Source organism: Varanus komodoensis, unplaced genomic scaffold, assembly GCF_004798865.1.
Source record: "Varanus komodoensis strain SLA01 unplaced genomic scaffold, ASM479886v1 scaffold12, whole genome shotgun sequence".
In the NCBI taxonomy this organism is placed as follows: domain Eukaryota; kingdom Metazoa; phylum Chordata; class Lepidosauria; order Squamata; family Varanidae; genus Varanus; species Varanus komodoensis.
Genome location: NW_025335349.1, coordinates 894,979 through 915,811, shown reverse-complemented (window position 1 = coordinate 915,811; position 20,833 = coordinate 894,979). Strand labels below are relative to the sequence as shown.

Below are 20,833 nucleotides of genomic sequence, written 5' to 3'. Positions count from 1 at the left end.
ACGGGAGACCGCCTACTTGCAAATCTGGATGTGCCTGTGGTACTGCATGTGGGCAGAGTGGATCCGGAAATGGGTATGGCTTGGAGACCTGTGCATGAGAAGCAATGCAGGGAAGACCTGAGGAGGAAAGACCTTGAGAATGTCTCTCCGGGCCAGAGGAAGTCCAGAGCCATAAAAGAGAAGCAGGGCTAAGTCACAGACCCCTCCTTCCTGCGAAACTCATTGGGGTGTCAGCAAAGAGAGCGTGAAGGTCATGGGCGAGGTGTGGAGAGGAGTGAATTTCTTAGCTCAGTTGCCTGATGATGCAAATACATCTTTCATGTGGTAAGTTCTCTGTCGTAATCATTGTTTTCCCTTGGAACAGAGGCCTATAGGAAATAATCATCTTTCACTTGCCTGAGCTGATCAAACTCTTCAGTATTACATTCCTGTCACACTATTCTGGTCCAGGGTCAAAGGCATAATATCAATGGAGGAGGGACAGCCTTATTGCTCTTCACTTCAGTTTTGATCACGTGGATAACTGAGTGCTCTACTGCACATCAGAGTATGAATGGAGATTTATTGGTTAAGAATGGGAACTCATGCTTCCATAGCCAGATTCTGGCAGGAACAGCCTAAAACCCTTTTAAAGAAACAGTAAAATGTGTTGGCAACAACTTGCTTTTAGAGAATTTATTTCTTTTCTTTCTTTTTAAAATGAGCTGTGAGGAAGTGACTGAGTTTCCTCCCTGAAGTGGGGGTGTGGGGAGCTCCTCCTCTGAATCAGGGCCATTCATGCTTATGCTAGAGGAAAAAGACAAGGCCCCAGCTGCATGCTACAAGATTAGCACAATGTTTAGCTTGGCTCTCACAGGCCTGGCAATGGGGGTAGATATACTATCTTCACTCTGATAGGATTTGGCTACCCACTGGGACCTTAAAGGCTGTTCGCCAGGCTTTCCCTGGCATCCTCAGTTTGGTCCAGCAACAGCTGTGTCTTCCTTAGGACTACCACCAGCGGACAGTCAGACCTCAGCTCACTTCAAGAGAGCTTCCTCAGCTTCTGCCCTGCATGCTCTTGGGTGGTGTCCTGGTCCTTCCTCTTGTGACAACCGCCCATGACCTCTCCATGAAGGTTCTTCCCCAGTTCCAGCCAGAAACCTGCAGCCATTCATCTTCATTGTGGCCAACATTCCGCCTCACCACCTTATTTCAAACCCAGAATCAATCATCGCCCCTGGTGTTCAGAAACTACCAATCAGATTGTACCAATTTAGCTACCAACTTCCCAGATAAGTATTCAGAATCTAGCTTCACGTGAATAATGGTAACAGTACGCTATCAAATTCTGAGTACATCAGATGAATATCATCTGCTTCCTCTGTCTCTAATGCAGCCTTCACCAACTTGGTGCCCTCCCATTAGTCAGAACTTGCTGATATTTGTAGTGCAGCACATCAGGGCGCACTTCGAGAAAGCTGTCATAGCAGGTGGACGTTTTTCCTTTTGTACTTAATTGCTTCACAGTTTCGTCCTTCTATCAACACAAAACAGCTCAACATATTAAACTTCACAAAAGAAAAAAAGGGGAAAAAACCACAGAGAGAGAGTAAAAGATGAAGCAATGAACAGGGAAAAATGCTTTGTTGCCCTCTGAAGGTTTTTTTTTAATATTAATAATTTAAATGTGCAAGATGTCCTAGAATAGCTCTGCAGGAACGCATACTGCTGTTGAGAACATTCATTCTTCCTATCATTAAAGCTTTATCAGGTGGAGATTAATATAAAGCGGTATTGTTATTTAAACATCTTTTGCAGGGCTGGGTGAAAGATCCTGCCCTGCAGTTGCACGTCAGCAGCATAACTCACCTGATGTCTAGTGAAAGAGTGAGAACATTAGAACATTATGCAGGTGACAGTCAAGAAATTTACTCTATTCAACAAAATTGCAATAAAGATAACTCAGAACTTCCACAACAGCAGCATGGGGGGGAAAGCCAATCCGGGGAGAGACAGTGTGGCTAGCATTTCCCATGGCTCGCTTTGAAATACTGCCTATCAAGAATTAATTGCAGGTCTTTGTGCTGAATGTGTAGTTAAACCCTTTGATCTGCCCTTGTAACCTAATGGTCTCCAGTGTTCTGGACTGCAATTCTCATCAATGGGTTTTAACTAATCTGAGCAGAAATCACGGGCAAGTATGGTCCCCCCGCCCCACCACCTCTCCTGCCTTCAGCCTCCCACATGCCTCCTGCATCTCCTCCAGAGGGGCAGCAGAGCAACGTGATGGGTGCTTGTACAACGTCACATTTAAACAATATTGGCCAGGGGCGATTGACATTATAGTTCAATGCCTTTGCATACATTTTGAAGGCATGAAGTTGGAAAATTGCTGCATTAAGTGAAAAGCAAAATGAAGATGTTTAAGTCAGCATAAAGACAGATTCCATTTAATCCATGACACCAAATCAATTATTATTCTTAAAGCAGGTCTGCTTCTCCTTCCTCTTCCCCTTCCCCTGCTCTCTCTTGTTCTCTCTCTCACACAAAGCAAGCAGTCTTCAGGAAAAAATTACTTTAGTGTGAGCAGAAAGTAATTTCCTGAAGCTTCAGTATATAGCTCCCCAACCTCCTTTATTAGAAAAATATGAACAATAACATTAGAAAAGTACAAGTGTTTCATGTCTTAAGGATGGCCATATTTGAGTCCCCTGTCATGAAGAGAAAACCTAATGTTTTCTGAGAATATTTCTGTGGTCTCTTATCAAAATCTCACTAGACTGAGCTGTAAGTATTGCACCTGTTTGGGATAACAGCTCAGATTTAAAAAAGATAATTTACTTCTGCTGGAAGGCACTGTGGAATCACTTCACTTTAATATTTGTTGATGCTGGGCCTTAGGAATTAGGGCCAGTGGGGGAACGCCTGTTGGTGACTCTAACCCCATGCCCCACCACCGTGGCTGGAGGCCCAAGGAAGTTGAGGCATAAACGAAATTAAGGCCAGGCTTGAAGCAGCTCAACTCACATCCTGGAAGAAAGCAGGTGAACACAGTGAAGACTGACACCAGAATATCACTGATATAATAATATTCCTGAACCCACTGTCCACTTCGTATGGAGAAGGCATGTCGAAACACACCTGGTTTCACTTACCCAATAATTTTGACTGAGTGGGTTCTGCTTAGATCATCCTGCCGTGGAAGTGCAGCTGTGCTCCTTCTGTGCTTATAAATCCCACTCTTGTAAAGAAAGAAATCATCGTATACTTGCATGACAGCTACATTGTAAAAAACAGAATGCAAGTTCATTTTCTTCATTCTTCTAAATTTAACAGATTAACTAGCATCTTTCTTTATCTGAATTATTAATGCAAGCAAACAGTAAAAAGTAGAAGAAAAAACCCTATAAAGAGTATACGGCATAAGCTTTCTTTTGGTCTTCCTATTCCTGATATTCCATACATTTTTTGTGAACTCACTACTTCTAGCTATCTTCTATTCACGTTATTTTTTTTTTGCTTCTTTCATAGATCAGTTTACACTATTGCCAGTACAAGCTTTCTTTTGAGCTGCATAGGAACTCTCCATGGTGCTGAACATCCCAAAATAGGTTCCCCAACCCGGAGCACCATAGATAGCTCCTACAAAGCTCAAAATGAAAGCTATAATGTATTATGAGTCCCACTAATATGGGAGTTACCAATCTTCCCTAACTATTTTCCTGAGGCTTTAATTAAAAGACATCAGGACCTCTGTTCTGAAAAATGTCTAGGAAAAACAAACAAAAATCAACATGGTGGGAATCTCTGTTGATACCTACAAGCCCATCAGGAGGAGGGGAAACCCTCTGATTGAAATTAGAAGAACAAGTCCACAGTGTTTTTTTCCAGTAGTACAGTGTTGTTGTTTTTTTAACTTCTAATATCATGCCAGAAACTTTCACTTTACTCAGCTGCAAAATTTAAATTTCCTATGGGTTTCCCCATGGCATTAAGACAGTCAGATACAGAAAACTGTGGCCATCATGTCTCTTTGATAGATTCCAAATAAATAATAAATAGCTGTGCCCAAGCTGAAAGTTCAGCGGGAGTAATTTGCTACCTCAGCTATGCCTGATGATATTCCCTCTTCTGCACAACTATGAATGGTGCAGGCAAGGGAAGCTCCTCCATAGACCCAAATGAAATTGGTCATCTCCACCCCACAAGGAAAAAGAAAGGAAAAATGCATTTGAAGATTGAATTGTGTGAAGTCATCAGTAAAACATTTCTGTGTGACTCGGGTCAAGCCACTGACAAATTCATCCCGTATTTCTTCTAGCTGCTCAGACCACGGCTTTTCTTTCAGGCCTCAGCCCCTTGCTACACTCTGGCTTTTCCTTTAGGTCTCCATGATCCCCTCTGGGAATGAGGAAGGGCCTACAGACCCATCAGGCAGGACTCCATGGTCCCAGTTCCCTCAGCACATGGAGGAGCAAATTACTATTCTCTGCTGGGCCCCTCTCCTCAGGGAATTATCAAGGTGAGACTGCAGCTGTTCATAAATCAGGTGAGCCTTGAGTAGAGCTGGCAGATGGGATAACTGTTGAATACTCCTTTTACCCAGTCAGATACCCTTTTTTCTTGCAGGAGGGACACAGAGGAACCTGCTGCGTTGTAGGAAGAAAGGCCCACTTCTAAAGCCCAGACTGTCCCTCCCTCTGCAGGCCTGTCCCTACCACTTAGAAACTGGTATTACTGCTGCCATTTTTTTTCCAATCAGCCATAGCATGAAACATGATACAGCACTTTAATAACAGAGAAATATCTATTAAAAAGCAGTGTTGCTGACTAAAAGGAAAAGCAAAATAAGTTGCTTCAACATTATATTGTCACTTCAAACCAGTGCACATAACATGGAAATGAATATTGAGCAAAAAGCAAAAACCCCAAAAGCTGTCCCCGTCGTCAGCATAGAGAACAAAGAGAACTGCATGGCTCACTTCTGATGCAATTAGATTAGGACTGCACTGTAAATCAAAGGAGTTTCTGAGCAAAGACTGCTGAGAGGAAAGACTGGTTCCTGCAGTGCTGGAATGGGCTAAACGTCATGCAGGTGGGAGTTACACATGCACACATTACAGCAGGATTTGCATAAGCTCATTGTTGTTTTCATTCCTTGGTTCCAGGGAAAACAAGGACAGACTAGAGGTGGTCAACACCACCAGGGATCTTAAGTTTGGCCAGAGGAGCCAAGTAAAATGCAGCTGACATCCATATACAGATTGCTCTCTTCTATGGAGAGACTGGGCACAAGAAAAACATCTCAGCATCAGCTTCAGTGTTGCTTTCTCCTTTCCTTTACCTTGCACTGGCCCGTTCTCTTTAATTTCTTTCATTATTTCAGTCTCCTAAAGATGGGGAAAAGAGAAATGTTTTACCCATTTTTTTAAAAGTTTTGTACATTTAACCTTTCAGGAATATGTTTTTTGTTCCATTTATCTTCAGTTATGATAAATGCTCTGGCTTTCTGGCTGCACAGACAAAGCAGAATAATGTGTCCTTGAATTTACTAAATACCCAAATTTGGAAATCTTTGCTTTTGGGGTTATTCAAGGATTAGTCAGAACCTTAAGTAGGAGCGAAGGCACACACATGGGCATTCCAAGGATTTTATTTCAAGCTTACAGTTTTATTCTTAAAATGGCCTTGATTTTTGAAAAGGAAATTCACTGATCTAAATGAACTTTTTGGAGGGTGGGGAGCAGAAAATACAATTTCTGGCAATTCAGGAATCCTGTGCTATATTTCTACCATGCCTTTATACTGCGTCATAAGGTTTTCAAATATGATGTCCTGATGATGATTAGATGGCTCCACTAAAGTAATCCCTCTTATTCCCTCATTATCTGTTCATGGTGTGCCCATTGGAAGTGCAGTAGCACCCACAGGCAGCGCCAGCCAACCTTGTCATCTCCAGACTGCCTGAAGTCGAAGGGGAGCTGCAGCTGAGGCAGGCTGGCTTATGGCAAGCATGGAAGGTAATCCTACCCCTCTCTCCAACACATCCACCCACACACCACCCACACGGTTACCCCTGTTCAAACTGCCCTGTTGCTATTGCCCAGGGCTGGCCCTAGCTCTGGGCAGGAGGCAGGATGCCGGAGGCAGCAGATGTTGGAAGGCAGAAACTGTCAGTAAGGTGCTAGATTACAGAGATGTGTTTTGGACGTGACTTCCCCAGACCCACTGATCTGTCACGCTGCCCTCAGGTGTAGCAGAAGATGTTGTTCCTTTGCGACACTGAACTCACGGCCAGTTAGGCGAATGGTGGGGGAGAGGGGCATTTGGTCCTTCATCTCAGGTAGCGTAACGACTTGGGTCAGCTCTGCCCATGCCTCTTCCCCGTTCCCCTGCAGGCAGTCAAAGCAACCAGTGAAGCATGCCCAGGGCCTCCTCCCCAGTGGAATCGCACCAGTAGCTTTATTTTCCCAACCACGGTGATGGGACAGCAGCCCCAGTCTCTTCCCTGACAGCGACAGATGCTCTGCCACAGGTCCTCTGGAGTGCCCATGGCCATCACTGATGACTTACACTGCCTTCACCTGGCTCTAAGGTGAGTGTCCACGTTGGAGCCAGGAAGAGAGGTCCTTCCCAAGCCAGTGTCTCGAGCATCCACAAGCCCAAGAGACTAATTAGGGCTAGACTACTAATGCATGTCTAGCGCTTTGCAAGAATGTGTGGAATATGGGTAGAACCAAGTGGTAAGTTAGCCAAGATTCTTTCTTCGGTAACGGTGCTCTCCCCATAGGAAAGTCCCAGATTTAGCATCCAAAGCAAAAGATTAACCCATACATCTTAAAGAATGGACAACGCAAGTAAACATACGGTAAACCTTTTAAAAGTAAAAAAGTTGTTAATTTCCTCATAGAGTAACAATGTCAGATAAGCCATGTGTTTTGCAGTCCTCTCAGTTAAGGCATCCTCTATTAGCTTAAAGATAATGTATTATAAAAAGAGAGAGCAAAGGTCTTATAGTGCCCTATCAACGGTTTGCACCTGGATAGCGAGTGCTCAAGTCACTTAGTTGCAGCCTTCTCTAATACAGTAGTTTTGTTTTAAGTTAATGTATAAGAACTATTTCTAAGGTTGCAACCATACATACAATTGAGGCATTTGGTGCAAATCCTTGTCTACTTTTTGAACAATGCATTTTCTTTTTTGGGAGAAGGAGCATTGTTTATGTAGTCACTCTAAAACAAGAGGGAAAATAAGTCGCTGGAAGCACTTACCTGTGAAGAGATTCTGTAAGGAGAATGACACTGGTAAATGCGGCTGGTCGGCTCGAAGTCATTTGGACATGGCCGCGTGGCACGCCGCTTCCCATCAGCATCAAATACACTTGAGATGGCACAAGGGGCTTGGTGAGACTGATTCCAGAAGAATGGATAGCAAGTATGAGACACCAGCCTATTTGAATGAAAGTTTGGTTTTTTTTAAATCCTGATTTAAAAGATGCTTGCCAATGGACATGGTTTCTTGACCTTAAACTGTTTCACTGAAAGTAATTCATTTCTGTAAGAAATGTTTCTTGTAATGAGCTTGCCAATCCTCAGTTACAATTCCACTTTGCAAGGCACAGCTTCCTCAGGACTGACCAAAATGGACACCAGCTTTCCTCCTCATACAAATAGCAGCATTGAGGGAAGCCGCTTTCATCAGGATTGTAGAGAAGCTGGTGGCTCCAGACTTGGTGCATCCACTCTAAGTTTTACCATGAACTTTAAAGGAGGCATCCCTGGTGCTAAACCCCATCCCAGTACGGGTCCAACACCATGAACAGCTCTTTTCAAGACCCAGCTGCAACCTGGAGTGGATGTACTGCCTCACCGCATTGGAGACACCAGCCTCCGCTGAGGGTGATGAAGGGTTAAACCCCCTTCCCTGCCCGTCACATTCCTGATCCTGCTGAGCTCCACCTGCACAGATATGAGCTCCTGAAAGAGGTGTTCTATTTATATATTCCATTTTATTCTGTACTGTTGCTGTGCTTCTGGGCTGAATCATAGCAAGTGCAATTGCTTTTATGGCTTTGCTCTTTAAAATTAATGCGTGTGCGTTGCAATGTTTGTTTAATTGTAACTTTTGTTAACATCTCAGAGAGCCTTGATTATTGAGCAGTATAAAAATGAAATAAATATTTCATTTGCCTTTTTTGAAAAACGCGTGAGAAATGCAAAATAACAACTTTAGGGTGGAAGCCTACCCACCCTGACCTGGGAGAAAGCCTCATTATACGCGGGATGCCTTAATTCTGTGTAGTCATATATTGAATTGCACTGTTGAGGTCACATTGCCTTTGGCCCTTACTCTGAAACAAGCGCACTGATGTTAGCATGAAGACCTTCTTGCTACCTGAATCCTGGATTGTGGTCTAAGAGATTCATCTTACCTAACCTTCCTGCAAAACCACGTGCAGAGGAGAACTCTGATCAAAGGTGCATCCTCACAGAAAGCCACATTCCATGATTCACCTGTTGTTCTTCAGTTGCAAAGTCGTGCCCGACTCTTCGCGACCCCATGTACGACACTCCTGCGGGTTTTCCTGTCCTCCACCATCCCCCGGAGTCCACCCAAGCCCACACCCACCTCTCCAGTGACCCCATCCAGCCACCTCAACCTCTGCCATCCCCTTCTCCTTTCGCTGACAATCATTCCCAGCATCAGTGGGTCTTCTGCAGTGAGTCCTTCCTTCTCATTAGGTGGTCAGAGTATTAGAGCTTCATGATTAACATGCCATTATCATATTGATCACATCATCATTGGTCCACGAGAGCATTTACTACAACATTTGGCTCCATATTTCTGCTAATACAGTCAAGTGAGCGACACCAAGAGAACTGCCAGAAATGCTTCTATATCTATTAGAAATGCTAATGGGAATGCTCCAGTGCTTCACAGGGGCAGTATATACAGGATATTTGGCAAAACATATTACTTAGTAGTGAGAGAATAAGGAGTCCATGTGGGTCAGGACTGCGCAGTGCGGACACCCAGAGGGTGGCCAAAGTGACCTGTTTAGGACCTGCTCTCACGAGGTGCCTCCTGTGCTGTACGGCCCCTTCTAGTCCCCATTTCTTCCACCCCGGTAAGCATTCCCAGAACTGCAGGCTGCTTAGGAACACAGTCTGGGAAATCAGACTGGGAATGGCTGAGGAAATCATCCAGGTTGGGAGCAGCTGCTTAGAGTAATGCAGGTCCCCATTGTTATACCTGCAGGCACTGGCAAAACAATGCTCATTTCTTCTGGTTTTCTAATCCACAGTGAGTAATACCTATGAAATGCATGCACTTTCTAACAATTATTCAACGGCTTCAACAAAAGTGAACAAATATGCAAATAAATATCCATTTGAAGGGGGCATTCAGTTATTAAAAGTGTCATAAGCTCCCCAATCCATTGCATTATATGAGATGTGTGTTTACGTTTCCTGTGTTGTAATATTAGTCCTCTGGCTGTCAAAGACTGCAGATAATCCATTTACTCTGCTCCTTTATTAGTTCTGTGAAGTAGGCAAATCATTTAAAAGTATGCGCACCTCGCTGAATATTAAAGACTGTTTGGGTACAAAGGTAATCTGTGTAGTATCTTCTTTCCAGAAAGAAGCAGCTATGGGGCAGTGCATAAAGCAAAGTGTAAAAGAAGCAGTAACTGTACAGCACTGCAGCAGTTAACTGAATTCAGCACTCAAGTTTTTGCTGAGTAGACACACAAGTTTTTGCTGAAAAAAATTGCAGCCTAAGATCTGTAGACATGTCAGGTCAGTGCCAAAGCAGAGGCTGCTCGGCTGCAGCCTCCACGGGGAACCGGCCGATGTTCTTGAGTGTTGCCCTTCGACCCTATGGCTACTGGTAGCGGCATGCAAAGAATATTTCACAGGCTTCAGCCGTTCAGTCTCAACAGCTCCTTATGGCTCATTTGTCTCATTCTGTTATCTGTAAATGTGTGGCTGGTGCATGACATGGGAGACCTCTCTGAGGAAAGATCAGATCGATACCAGATCAAAGGGATATGACCTGGATGCGCAGAGGTCTGTGTGAACCCTTAGTACTGGCAACTCGCTAAGAAGCTTCTAACCCTATGGGGAGCCTAAATCTTCACTGCTTAAAGGTAACAGTAATGGTGCTATTGTGATGCGGAGTCTTGAATGCCTCACATTCTTAACCAAGAGTGACAAGAAAGCACTGGCTGAAAGCATTCATTCATACCTGGTTTTTGTCAATTTTCTGTGAACCTCCAGCACTTGCTAATGTTGCAGACAGGAACAGTGAGGGCCAATGGTTTGAGCAAATCATTATGAAGACACAAGATTCCTCTCCCAAGGAGTACATTTTGGCCTCTACCCTCTCTGAGCGTTTACAGCAAAGGGACTGCTGAGCGAATCTTGTTACGGTAGATGCAGGTGGATGTGAGACTGCAGGTCCTCATTAAAGCATCTTCTTTGTCCGTCCTTTACTGTTCTCTGCTCAAGACTACAGAATGTCACAAAAATGTCTAGAATCCTTTTTATTTAAGGGCCTTTTCCCAACAGACCTTGGCCATGCAAGCCACATACTGGAACCCATCAGCCATAATCTGTAAAGGGAATCTCATGTGTACATCCCATAGAGCAACGCACAGTCCTTCCAAGCGCTCCTACAGGAATTCCCAGGAGTGGAACCGATACTTACTTGTAGGAACACTCTGGTCAGAACTGCCATTGCAGAGGGCCAGAGGCTGGTGGAGAATGGGGCATAAAAACCCAGTGGGGGCCTATTCCTGAATAGTTCCCTCTTGTTTTGTGTGAAGGGAGTGGGTCCTGCCCTATGTTAGTCATGATTTGCATTTTTTTTTTTTTTTTGGTGGGCTGAATAAGTCAAGTAGATTCATATATCTTTTTTTGGTGCTTTACCAATTTCAGCCCTATGGGTACTGTGGTGAGATCTCCCATAACTGTATTGCTGTGCCCAACACATGTATGTGCTAGTTTATGTTAAAATGTGGAAATTTAAAACTGCCTTTTGCATTGCACGGATGGTATAAAAATTTAAGGGTGAATGAAGAAAAGAAAGAGCAAAGGAAAGAAAGTGGTTTGAAGGCTGCCAGGTGCCAAATATTGGCTCATCTCAGGTTTGGGAATTCCCCCTTCATAATACATGAAATCAACAATAATCAACATGAAATTAAAAAAGTATTTTAGATTCTCCAAGAGCAACAGAATAACATCTAATGATATGGCAGTTTTTTGTTTTTGTTTTTTTGTCTTCACAAGGACTTAATCTAGTTAATTTGATTTAGAAAGGCAGTTTGTCGCATTGGCAGACAGGCAAATAAGCCACAGTTTATTTTGTTTATTTTTGATTCGTCCCTCTCCTCCCCATTGTGCCAGGCTTCAGAGTGGTTTAATTTTCTGGTTGCTCTTCCTGAGCACCTCCATTTTAGGGCAGACAGCAGCACAAAGAAACCAGGGATAAGCCAAGATTCTAGGTTCACACAGTGTCAATTCTATTTGGGGTTATTAGCTGTTTGGAAAAAACCATGGCATATTTGCTGAAATGGACACAACAGTGAGCCAGATTTCAGGAAGCTACACTATGGCTTAGTGTTATATGTGAACCGGGTATGCAGCATGGAGTATAAAACAGCCATACTCAAACCTATGCTAAATGCATTTTTCCTCTTTATCAAGTCTTGAGGTCATCTTGCATGATCAAAATAAAGCAAACTGGGCTTTGAGATGGTCCATGCAATATAGCCAGATGCCCAGGTCAAATGTTAAGAAATCGACCAACTCGTTAGCAGAACAGGTCAACTTTTAGAAATGGGCATGCTTCCAGAGTGTGTTGTAAACAGAAATTTGTCACAAGCAGAATCCATTCGTGAAAGCATCCATCAGCTTGAAATGGGGGAGAGAAGGACCTTCACTACCTCACAAAACTTCAGCACAGATTTGTGGGACTGGTGGATATTTTCAAGGAAGGATTTTTTTCCTGAATGAACAGAACAGAGGGTGGAAAGGGCTCTTGGAAGATGCCTGTGCACTTTCCCTTCCTTTACTAGGCTGCCTGCAGATTCGCACTGCATCTCAACCTGCTGCAGGGTGCGGGAGACCCCCAGAGGAGGAGGAAACCTGGGTGAGAAAGATACAGTGGTGAAAAGTGGCAAGGAAGCTCTCCAGAAATGGTCAGTCCAGAAACGGAGGCTCTTCAGTGGCCTGGCCTGGCTCTGGCATTCTGCTGGGAAGGGTGGGAAGCAGGGAGAGAGTCTGCAGGAAAAAGGGATTGGAGAGAGACAGAGGAAAAGCTTTGGATCTGTTCTTGCCCCAACACATCGTCCCAAAGGAAATGCACCGCCCCTACTGACATATGGTTTTGTTGCCCAGGACTGGCCATTCTGATACCCTCAGTGGATGTGAGGCCCCGTGGATGTGATCACTCCGGTCTTCTGGCAAGAGCAATTTGTCCCACCCCTGGCAGTGCGGGAGGGGAAGAGGGAGAGGGAGGGGTACAGGGAGGGGTATAGGAAAAGCAAAAGGGGGACTCACCCATTTTTGGCTCCAGCCCTGCTCACAGCTGCCTTCAGCCACACACCATCCCCCCCAGCCCCAAGTAACCACAACAGAATCCACACCTCGACAAAAAAGGGCTACCTCACCCCTTGCTAGGAGATCCAGAATGCGACCTGCTCCACACCAGAATGGCTGATGGCCAGAGGGGAAACGGCCAGGGAGAGAGTCTATGGACTTCTTCGGAGGGGCTGCACTGTGTCCCACCTGCTCAGGCAGGATGCAGGATGGCAGCCTTCAAGTGCAGTCCCTTTCACAGCTGCACAGACAGGATTCCCACCTAGCTGAGTGGGGCTCACCTCCAGCAGGTGTGGGATCGCCAGTACAGTGATACAGAGGACTCCTGTTAGATGCGCACATTTTTCTGAACACCTAAAATATTTTCTTAGGCGCCTTCAGGCAATTGGTGACCCAGAGATGTAAAGTATGCTGCCGTAATAACAAATCATTGTGTTGTTTTTAGATATAACACAAACAGATTATTGAAACCATGGTGAACAAGAAGACATAACATTAGATTTCTCCTTTGAGATGCTGATCTAATTTTCCTTACCCATAATCTGTCACATCATCATATCATGCATAATTACTAGCAGTTATGAGGTCTTGTCAGTATCACAGTATTATTTGCTATTTAAATCCATGGCTGGGTTGCATTTGTCATCATTATTTTCAACATATCATAAGACTTTTTTTAAAGATTAAAAACAGACAGAGGGGAAAGGTAGAATCAATCTAATATGCTGATAATTTGCAAATGTCTCTTCCTTCTTTTAAGCATCCTGAAAACTTTCTAAAGTAGGTATTATGAAGGAAATTACTTACTCTAGAAGTAAATTTATTTTCCTCTTGGTTGGAAAAAAAAGTCTTTGCATATATGGAAAGGGAGGGAGGGAGGGAGGGAGGGAAAGATTTAGATGCCAGGAAGCACTTCCTGACAGTTAGGACCCCAAGGGTGTGGAATGGGCTTCCACGAGAGGTCATTGAGGCCCCATCGGTGAGGGTGTTCAAAGATAGGCTGGACATGCAGATGGTGGGCATGTTGTGAGCAGAGCCGGCTGGAGCCGGGGGTCAGACTAGATGGCCCGGGAGGCCCCTTCTGACTCGCTCTGTTTCTATGAAACGTAGCAGCCGTTTCTTAATATTATTATAGAATAAATATAAACATCATGTAGCTTGTAAAGGAGGTGATGCATGTTTGAGATCCGGCAGGCTGATTTCTGGCAAGAGCTGCATCTTACTCTCCAGCAGGGGCAGGCGATACGGTGCTCAAAGGGACCGATGCAACCTGGGACTCATTTCTTGGCACCCAGCAACATGTTCTACTATTCTCACTTCAAAAATAGAAATCAACACCTTTCCTTCCTGCCAGCTGGAACCGCTATTCCTGTCACCGATGCCAATGGGGGATTCACAGGCGTCACTCAGTGTGTGCCGGCTCAGGAGCCACCGCTGCCCAGCAGGGGGTCTTTCGGAGTGGGGCCCCATCGCCTATGCAGGCTTACAAGCATCTAGTGGTGGGATCGAGGTGAAGCAGCCAAGATCTCTGGCGCTGCTGCACCTTGCACCCCGCATTTTCTCTATGCAGCCATTTTCGGCTCTCTCCGTTAGCCCTGGAGAGGAGAATGGAAGATGGCCAGGCATCTTGTAGGAACTGCTGCAGCTCCCTGGTCCCAGTTTCCTTCTCTCCCATTCCTAGCACACACCCTTTTCCCCTCCAGAGCCCAGCTGTGAGCTCAGGAGAATGGGACGGGCAGCCAGTGCAGACTTGCCATGCTGGCTTTGGCCAGAGTCTCAGCTCCAAGATGGCAGAATCTCAGAAATGGGACTCAGAAGACCCCTACGGCCTCTCAGATAATGTCTTGGCTTTTGCCTTAGCTCCCATGGCAGTCTTTTTGGAGTTATGCCCATGATCATTTCCCAAATTGCCAAGCACATCCATGGCTCCAGAAATGTTGCCTATTCTCTTACCTGAAAAAATACAGGTAAGTCAGACTTTTCTTATTTCTTTTGGCATCAGTAGTAAGTGCTCCTGCTGCACTCAACCTTTTCCAGAAGAAGCTGCATTTGCTTTGCCAGGAGTTTTGACCTCCCAGTGCAACACAGGTTGGTTTTGAAGTAGCATGTGTACACTTCTTTTCCAAAGGATTTGCTTTGCACCCATTACACACCTATCACTTACTGACACAGATATGATTCTAACAACACTTGGGTCTCCTCTCTGTACAATTTAAAAGACTCTTGAAGGGTTAATATAAGTATGAGGACTATTGAGAAACCTTATCCTGATTGAATGTATGCTTTGTAAAAATTTTAAATATACAGATGTGTGGGAGGCTCTTCTTTTGCTTTTCTTAGACTATTATTCTGTATTTGTTTTATCTCTAAAAATAATAATAAATAAAGTATTGACTTACCCGTACTTTTTCAGGTACGACCAAGCACCATTTATGCTTCCGCCTTTGCATCCATGCTGGTTCTTTGTGTCGCAAGAGATCAAATGCTGTGGTGAAAGATTGTCTGTGAAAAGGCCTTTGGAATGAATTGCTATTCTGTCTGCAGCAACACCTGTTTTGTGGAAAATAATCAGGATTACTAACCTATAGTAGAGGTTTCATTAAACTACTTATAATGAAGTTTGATGTTTTGTAAAATTCTTGGCACTAGAAATATTCATAGAAACATAGAAATAGAGCAAGTCAGAGGGGGCCTCCCAGGCCATCTAGTCTGACTCCTAGCTCCAGCCGGCTTCGCTCACAACATGCCCACCATGTGCATGTCCAGACTATCTTTGAACACCCATATTAGTATATGATATACTTGTTAAGGATATATGGATTTGGTTAAGTCTATTTTACCTGTTTTGCATGTTGCCAGACATCCTTCAGTCTGTTATCCATTCACTGAAAAAGTCAGATGCTTTTAGGGATATATGGATCATTCCATTCGTACAAGTGCAGACTAGCATCAATGCACATTAGTGAACTATGAATCTGAACAAATTTTCTGCTCGAGTAGAAAAAAGATTCATGGAATCCGCGTGACTCTGAAAAAGCTGCAGAAACGGCAGTTGGATTCACTGAAATCCAAATTCATTTGAATGTTGACCTATCCGAGGGGAGACGGAAGAACTCAGGATCCCCGGCATGATTACCTATATGACCTGCCCTACCTAAACCTTCCCTGGAAAATACCTTTATGGCTTAAGATCTGGATACACAAAGGATCTTGTCCACTTGCCTTCCACTTAGAGCAGGAAAGACCCTTTCTGCATCTGGCCACTGTTGGTGGTGATGTAGGAGAAGCCCTTTTCTTTGTTAGCTCCGAGGTTTAAGAACACCTTGTCCCAGTATCCTTTTGCCTCCCATGCAAGTGCAGTGTTAGGCGCTGGCTAAAAACTCTGACCTTCCTGGAGTTTGCTTTGCTTTATCCCCTCATTTCACTTCGTCCCTTTTGTTAACAATAATTTTGCACTGCCTCTTATGACATGGTCTTCTCAAGCTAGCATTAAAAGTGCAATACAATAATCAAACATCAAAAACAAGGAAATTAATAAGCATCAGCAATAATAACAAACATCCTGCTCCGAAAATACTAAGATAATTGTAGCTTTAAAAAAATCAAAATGAAACAAAATTTGCCCCATCGGTGGGGGTGCTCAAGGATACACTAGACAGGCACATGGTGGGCATGTCGTGAGCAGAGCCTGCTAGAGCAGGGGGTCAGACTAGATGGCCCAGGCAGCCCTTTCTGACTCACTCTGTTCCTATGTTTCTCAAATTTGGAAAAAAGTCACAGAAAACAAATGGGCCTTATGAATGTTTGCAACATTTTCGTAGTAAGTTGCTTTGGCTGGTTCATGTGAGCTGGAAAGGTTGGTTATAAAAACGTTTGCTGTTGCTTTGTGCCATCAAGTCCTCTCTGGCTTATGGTGACCCTATGAATGAAAGGCCTCCAAAATGTTCCGTCCTTGGCAGCCCAGCTTAGCTCTTGCAAACTCACGGCTGTGCCTTCCTTTATACAACTGATCCATCTCATAGTTGATATAAAATGTAAGATAAATCTGAAGTAACAAACAACTGCCTATTCTTTTCTTGAAATATGTTCTCATTGACTAATAGATCAGTCAATGCCCTGCTCCGCCCTGAAGAAAAGGAGTATCTTATACAATTATTTTTTCTTTTAAAAATGTCTGTTTAAGAAAAGCAGCAAAACAGTCATCCACCACCCCTTCTGGAGTTCTTTTCTTGCTGGTCAAGCGCCTGCAGCTCTCCTGCAATACTTCCTTCGCTCACCATTAACTGGACCCTGTGGCTCCTCTCCTCCTCCGGCCACATGGCAAGTGACCACCAAATACTTTGTGCAGTAAGTAGGGTGGGGGGAGGGGAAAGAAACACATGACTCTAACATCTGTTTGTCCTCTCTAGAGATGGTCAAAAATAGGTTTCTCTTTGGCTTTGATCAGAATTCATACAGTTCTCTGTATTTGTGGGGGAAACACTCAAGATTTTAAAAATTTGAACAAATGAGAAACTGACAGATTCATCAATACAGGCCTGACATTTCAAGTGTGTGGCTCTTAAAGATTTGATCTGTATTCCTGCACATTCAATCATGCTAAGGCTTAATCAGGCTTTCTACTTCATTTTCTGACATCCTTTTCTACAGCTACGATATGGCCAGCAGGCACCACTCTATTCTCTCCACGCTACAAATAGTTGAACTGAGATGCTGATGGCAGGCAATTTCTCTGGCCACCTGGAGGGAGCTTGACCTGTTCTGGATGGAGTTGCACTCCCTTTGAAGGAGCAGATTCATGGCTGGAGGGCGGTCCTTGAGCTATTTGGTCACTTGAAGCCCAGGCAGCCTGAGCGGAATGGAGTGCTTTCCACCAGCTTTGACCAGTGGCCCAGCTGCACGCAGGAATGAATGGTGAATGGGCAGTCATCCAAATGGGATGACGTAACAACAGCAGGGGGTTGGACCCGATGGCCTTCTGGCTCCTTCCAACTCTACAATTCTATGATTCGATGTACTGTCCTTTTCATATCAGGGAAAGATCGCATGTGCAGGAACCCCATTCACAGCATCATTTCAAGTCCAATTTCAAGAATTCAGTAACTTACTGAAAGATTTCATGCAGTAAGAGCCACATTTCTAGGATGTAACAAAGAGAATAGAAATCACACTTTACTTGCAGTAGAAAATGCCCACGAAGCCGCACAGTTTCTCTGGTCCAGAGGATCATGAATCCAGCCAGGCCATTCATACCAAGAGACAAAAAATTCAGGGAAGTCTGTTTCTGTTCTTGTGCTTGCCTAAAGGAAACAAACTATTTTCATAAGGAAGATTGGTGGATCCCACCTGATAGGCCAGAATATTTTTTAATGTTGTGCACAGAATGATGGGAGAACCTATCTTTGTGGCGTAAGGACAACAACTGAGAATCGCTAAGTTGATGTCCGCTGTTTAAAGAGAAGATAAAACATTGAAACCCACCGTGAGTGGCCTCATGTCCAGCAGAGCAGCAGATGGGGGAAATGTGCCAAGACGATACTCGAAGCCTTCCTTCAAGCGCATTCCCCAAAACTTGCTGTAGTTACTAGCTTTCCATCTGCCTCGCAAATATAAAAACATATTGTGTCAGCCATACGCATGCTGTGCTGTCTTCAGCTCAATCCCGTTCAGAAGTGCTGCCATCTATAAGATTTGCAGCCATCATTAGAGTTCACATTATGGCCAAGGGAAATTTTGGGCAAGATGCTCTTGTTGTTTTTACATCACTGGGTAGTTCCGTACAACATGCAAAGTCACTAAGCCATGATGGTTTTGTTGCTGGCAGGATAACCCACAATTCCTGGATGGACAGTCAAGCTCACTGCAGGTGGTTCTCCTGTTCCCACTCCCTTGGCCCTGCATCTGGTCTCCCAATGTCCTTCGTGGCAGAGCTTTTTGTTCTCCAAACTTTTATTTTCAGAGCCCCACAAAAATGCAATTGGAATCGTTTTTAAAAACACAGTTGTTCCTTTCCTTTCCTTTCCCTTCGTGAGGAAGTGGCCAATTTTTCTGAGGTGTACAAGTGTGCAATTATGGCTGCCAGATATATATGGACAGGTCTCATCAATGTCCTTGTGTGTTTCAACTGACAAAGGGAATGAAATTCATTGGAAATTTACATAAAAATTGTCGAGATTAAACTGCTTATTGCCCAATTTGTAACCAGTTGCCAAACTGTCCATTAAAAATAACCAGTGGAAGTGGGGGCAGCAAGAGAAATATTTGCACCAAAAAGTGGTTAGCAAAAAGATCTCCCTTAACAATGTATTCTCTGGTTTCCAAATGTTAAACTGACAGTTCTCATTTTTTCCACTTTTTCAGTACTTCCCAGAATGTCCAGCTATTCCAGAAAGGGGAGATATTAAATTTGGGATTTTTGCAGTTTATATTTGAGCTGTGACTTGTGCAGCTACTGCGGTTCCATTGTGGCTCAAAAAAAACCCCTGAGAAGGCAGCTGAATCGGCCAGAGTGAGAGGGTCTACTCTGGGACGGAGACAGAAATCCCAGTGGTGTTGCTGCCCCATTTGCTCCAACCCATCCTGCCACCTCTAAGGGCTTTTCTTAACTGACCAACGTACGTGTGTGTGTGTGTGTGTGTGTGTGTGTGTGTGTGTGTTTAACTGGGAAATTTACACAGATTTGGCTGGGAAATATATTTTCTCCTCCATTTATTTCCTGGCCAGGAACCATCCTCACCTGCTGTTTGGGTGCTTTGAGATGAGCCTTTTACCCCTAACAAAGATGAACTAATCACCCCTCGGGACTAAAGTAGTAATTTCACAGAAACCAGGGGTCATGTCAGTGAAGCCAGTCACATACGACTGAGCTTGCCATAGCAGTAGGGACAAAAAGCACAAGCACCAGAAGCTCATGTGCATCAAGACAGGTTTTGTTGGGCTTGGTTGGATCACGATATAGGATGGATCAACCAGTTACAGATCTGGAAGCAGCAGCCCCTCCGGCAGGCTGAAGTGGCTACATGGCGAGCCAGGAGAACCTGCCGAAATGGGCAAACTAGGCCGTGGGCCTGAAAGAGGCTCCCACGAATGTGAGCAGGAGGCCCTACTGTGAGCAGGGTCTTTCCTCTTGTGGATGGCCCTCTCCTTATGCAGGAGGCAAATCTTGGCTCCAACTCCCCAGAATTCGTCTTTTGGTCTGCTTTTCATGTTATGTCTTCATGCTGGTCCTTTCCCCTGCTGTATTCAAATGGTGTTTAAATGTCTAAAAATGTTCTTCCAGGAACCACGATTACTTCAGATTTCCAAGAATGTTTATTCATGATTCTGACGAGTGCTGTGTTGAAAAAATTCTCTCTGAGTACCTGTTCTCATTTAATTTGACAGAAAAGGAATTGCTTTAGAAAAGAAATTCGTGATGAAGAAAATTTTGGAAAGACATTCTCATGGGCTGGGTTTGGGTGCCTGTGCTTAGTTCAGTGAGAAGGTGGCCAAGTGTCCTATCACTGTGGAATCGGCCTTCCGGCAGCCTGCAGCCGCCCTGGCTTCCCACATTTAAGTTTCAGCCCAGGACAAGGCACCATGACGTAATGCCAGACATGGGGCTTTTTCACACCAGGAAGCCAAGGAAGCTGCAGAGCGATGGAGAAATGTGCAACAGAAAGAAAACACACACACTCAGAGAGAGAGAGGGATTGAGAGAGAGAAAGGAGGGGAGGGGAGAGGAGAGGAGAGGAGAGCACTCAACTACCTTGCAGTGATTAGGTGATCTCCAAAATACCACAAAATAAATACAAGAACACCCTGCAAGCAAGACACAAGAATGCAAACCTCTCTGGTGGGGAAAGAAAGCTTTCAGGAATTGGTGACAGATTTAGGCACAGCGCCAGCACCAGCATTTCCCAGGAGCTGGCCAAGCACAGCTGCCCCCACAGCTGCCTTATAATCAAGGCAAAAAAGGGGGGGGGGCCAATCCCTTCCCCTCCCATTTTCTGCCTAGAAACAGTGGAGAACTCAGAGGGCCATTTGCACACAGCTGAAACATCCTGTTCCAAGCAATGGCTAACTTGTAGTCTAACTACACACATACACACACAGTGTGGGAGACGGGTCTTTTCTTAAGAAATGGAGACCAACTCATTGCCTGGCTCACCAAGCAAAGGCTCAAGAACATCACACAGAAATGTACACCGTGGGCACCTGGCCTTTCACAATACTAGCTTCCTCTCGTGCCAATAGCACTCCTATGATTG

The 20,833-nt window shown here is 44.4% G+C and overlaps 1 protein-coding gene across 1 annotated transcript in view; it reads right to left on the bottom strand.

The window, feature by feature from the left end:
• The window catches only part of TINAG (tubulointerstitial nephritis antigen), a 33,875-nt gene that overhangs the window by 5,974 nt on the left and 7,068 nt on the right, over positions 1–20,833 (bottom strand). Inside the window, exons 4-9 of the mRNA XM_044421439.1 lie at positions 18,066–18,180; positions 17,761–17,884; positions 14,984–15,134; positions 7,254–7,431; positions 5,327–5,372; positions 3,138–3,261 (exon numbers count right to left, since the gene is read on the bottom strand). Coding sequence (XP_044277374.1) covers positions 3,138–3,261; positions 5,327–5,372; positions 7,254–7,431; positions 14,984–15,134; positions 17,761–17,884; positions 18,066–18,180 — 738 coding nt within the window. The remainder of the gene's footprint in view (positions 1–3,137; positions 3,262–5,326; positions 5,373–7,253; positions 7,432–14,983; positions 15,135–17,760; positions 17,885–18,065; positions 18,181–20,833) is intronic.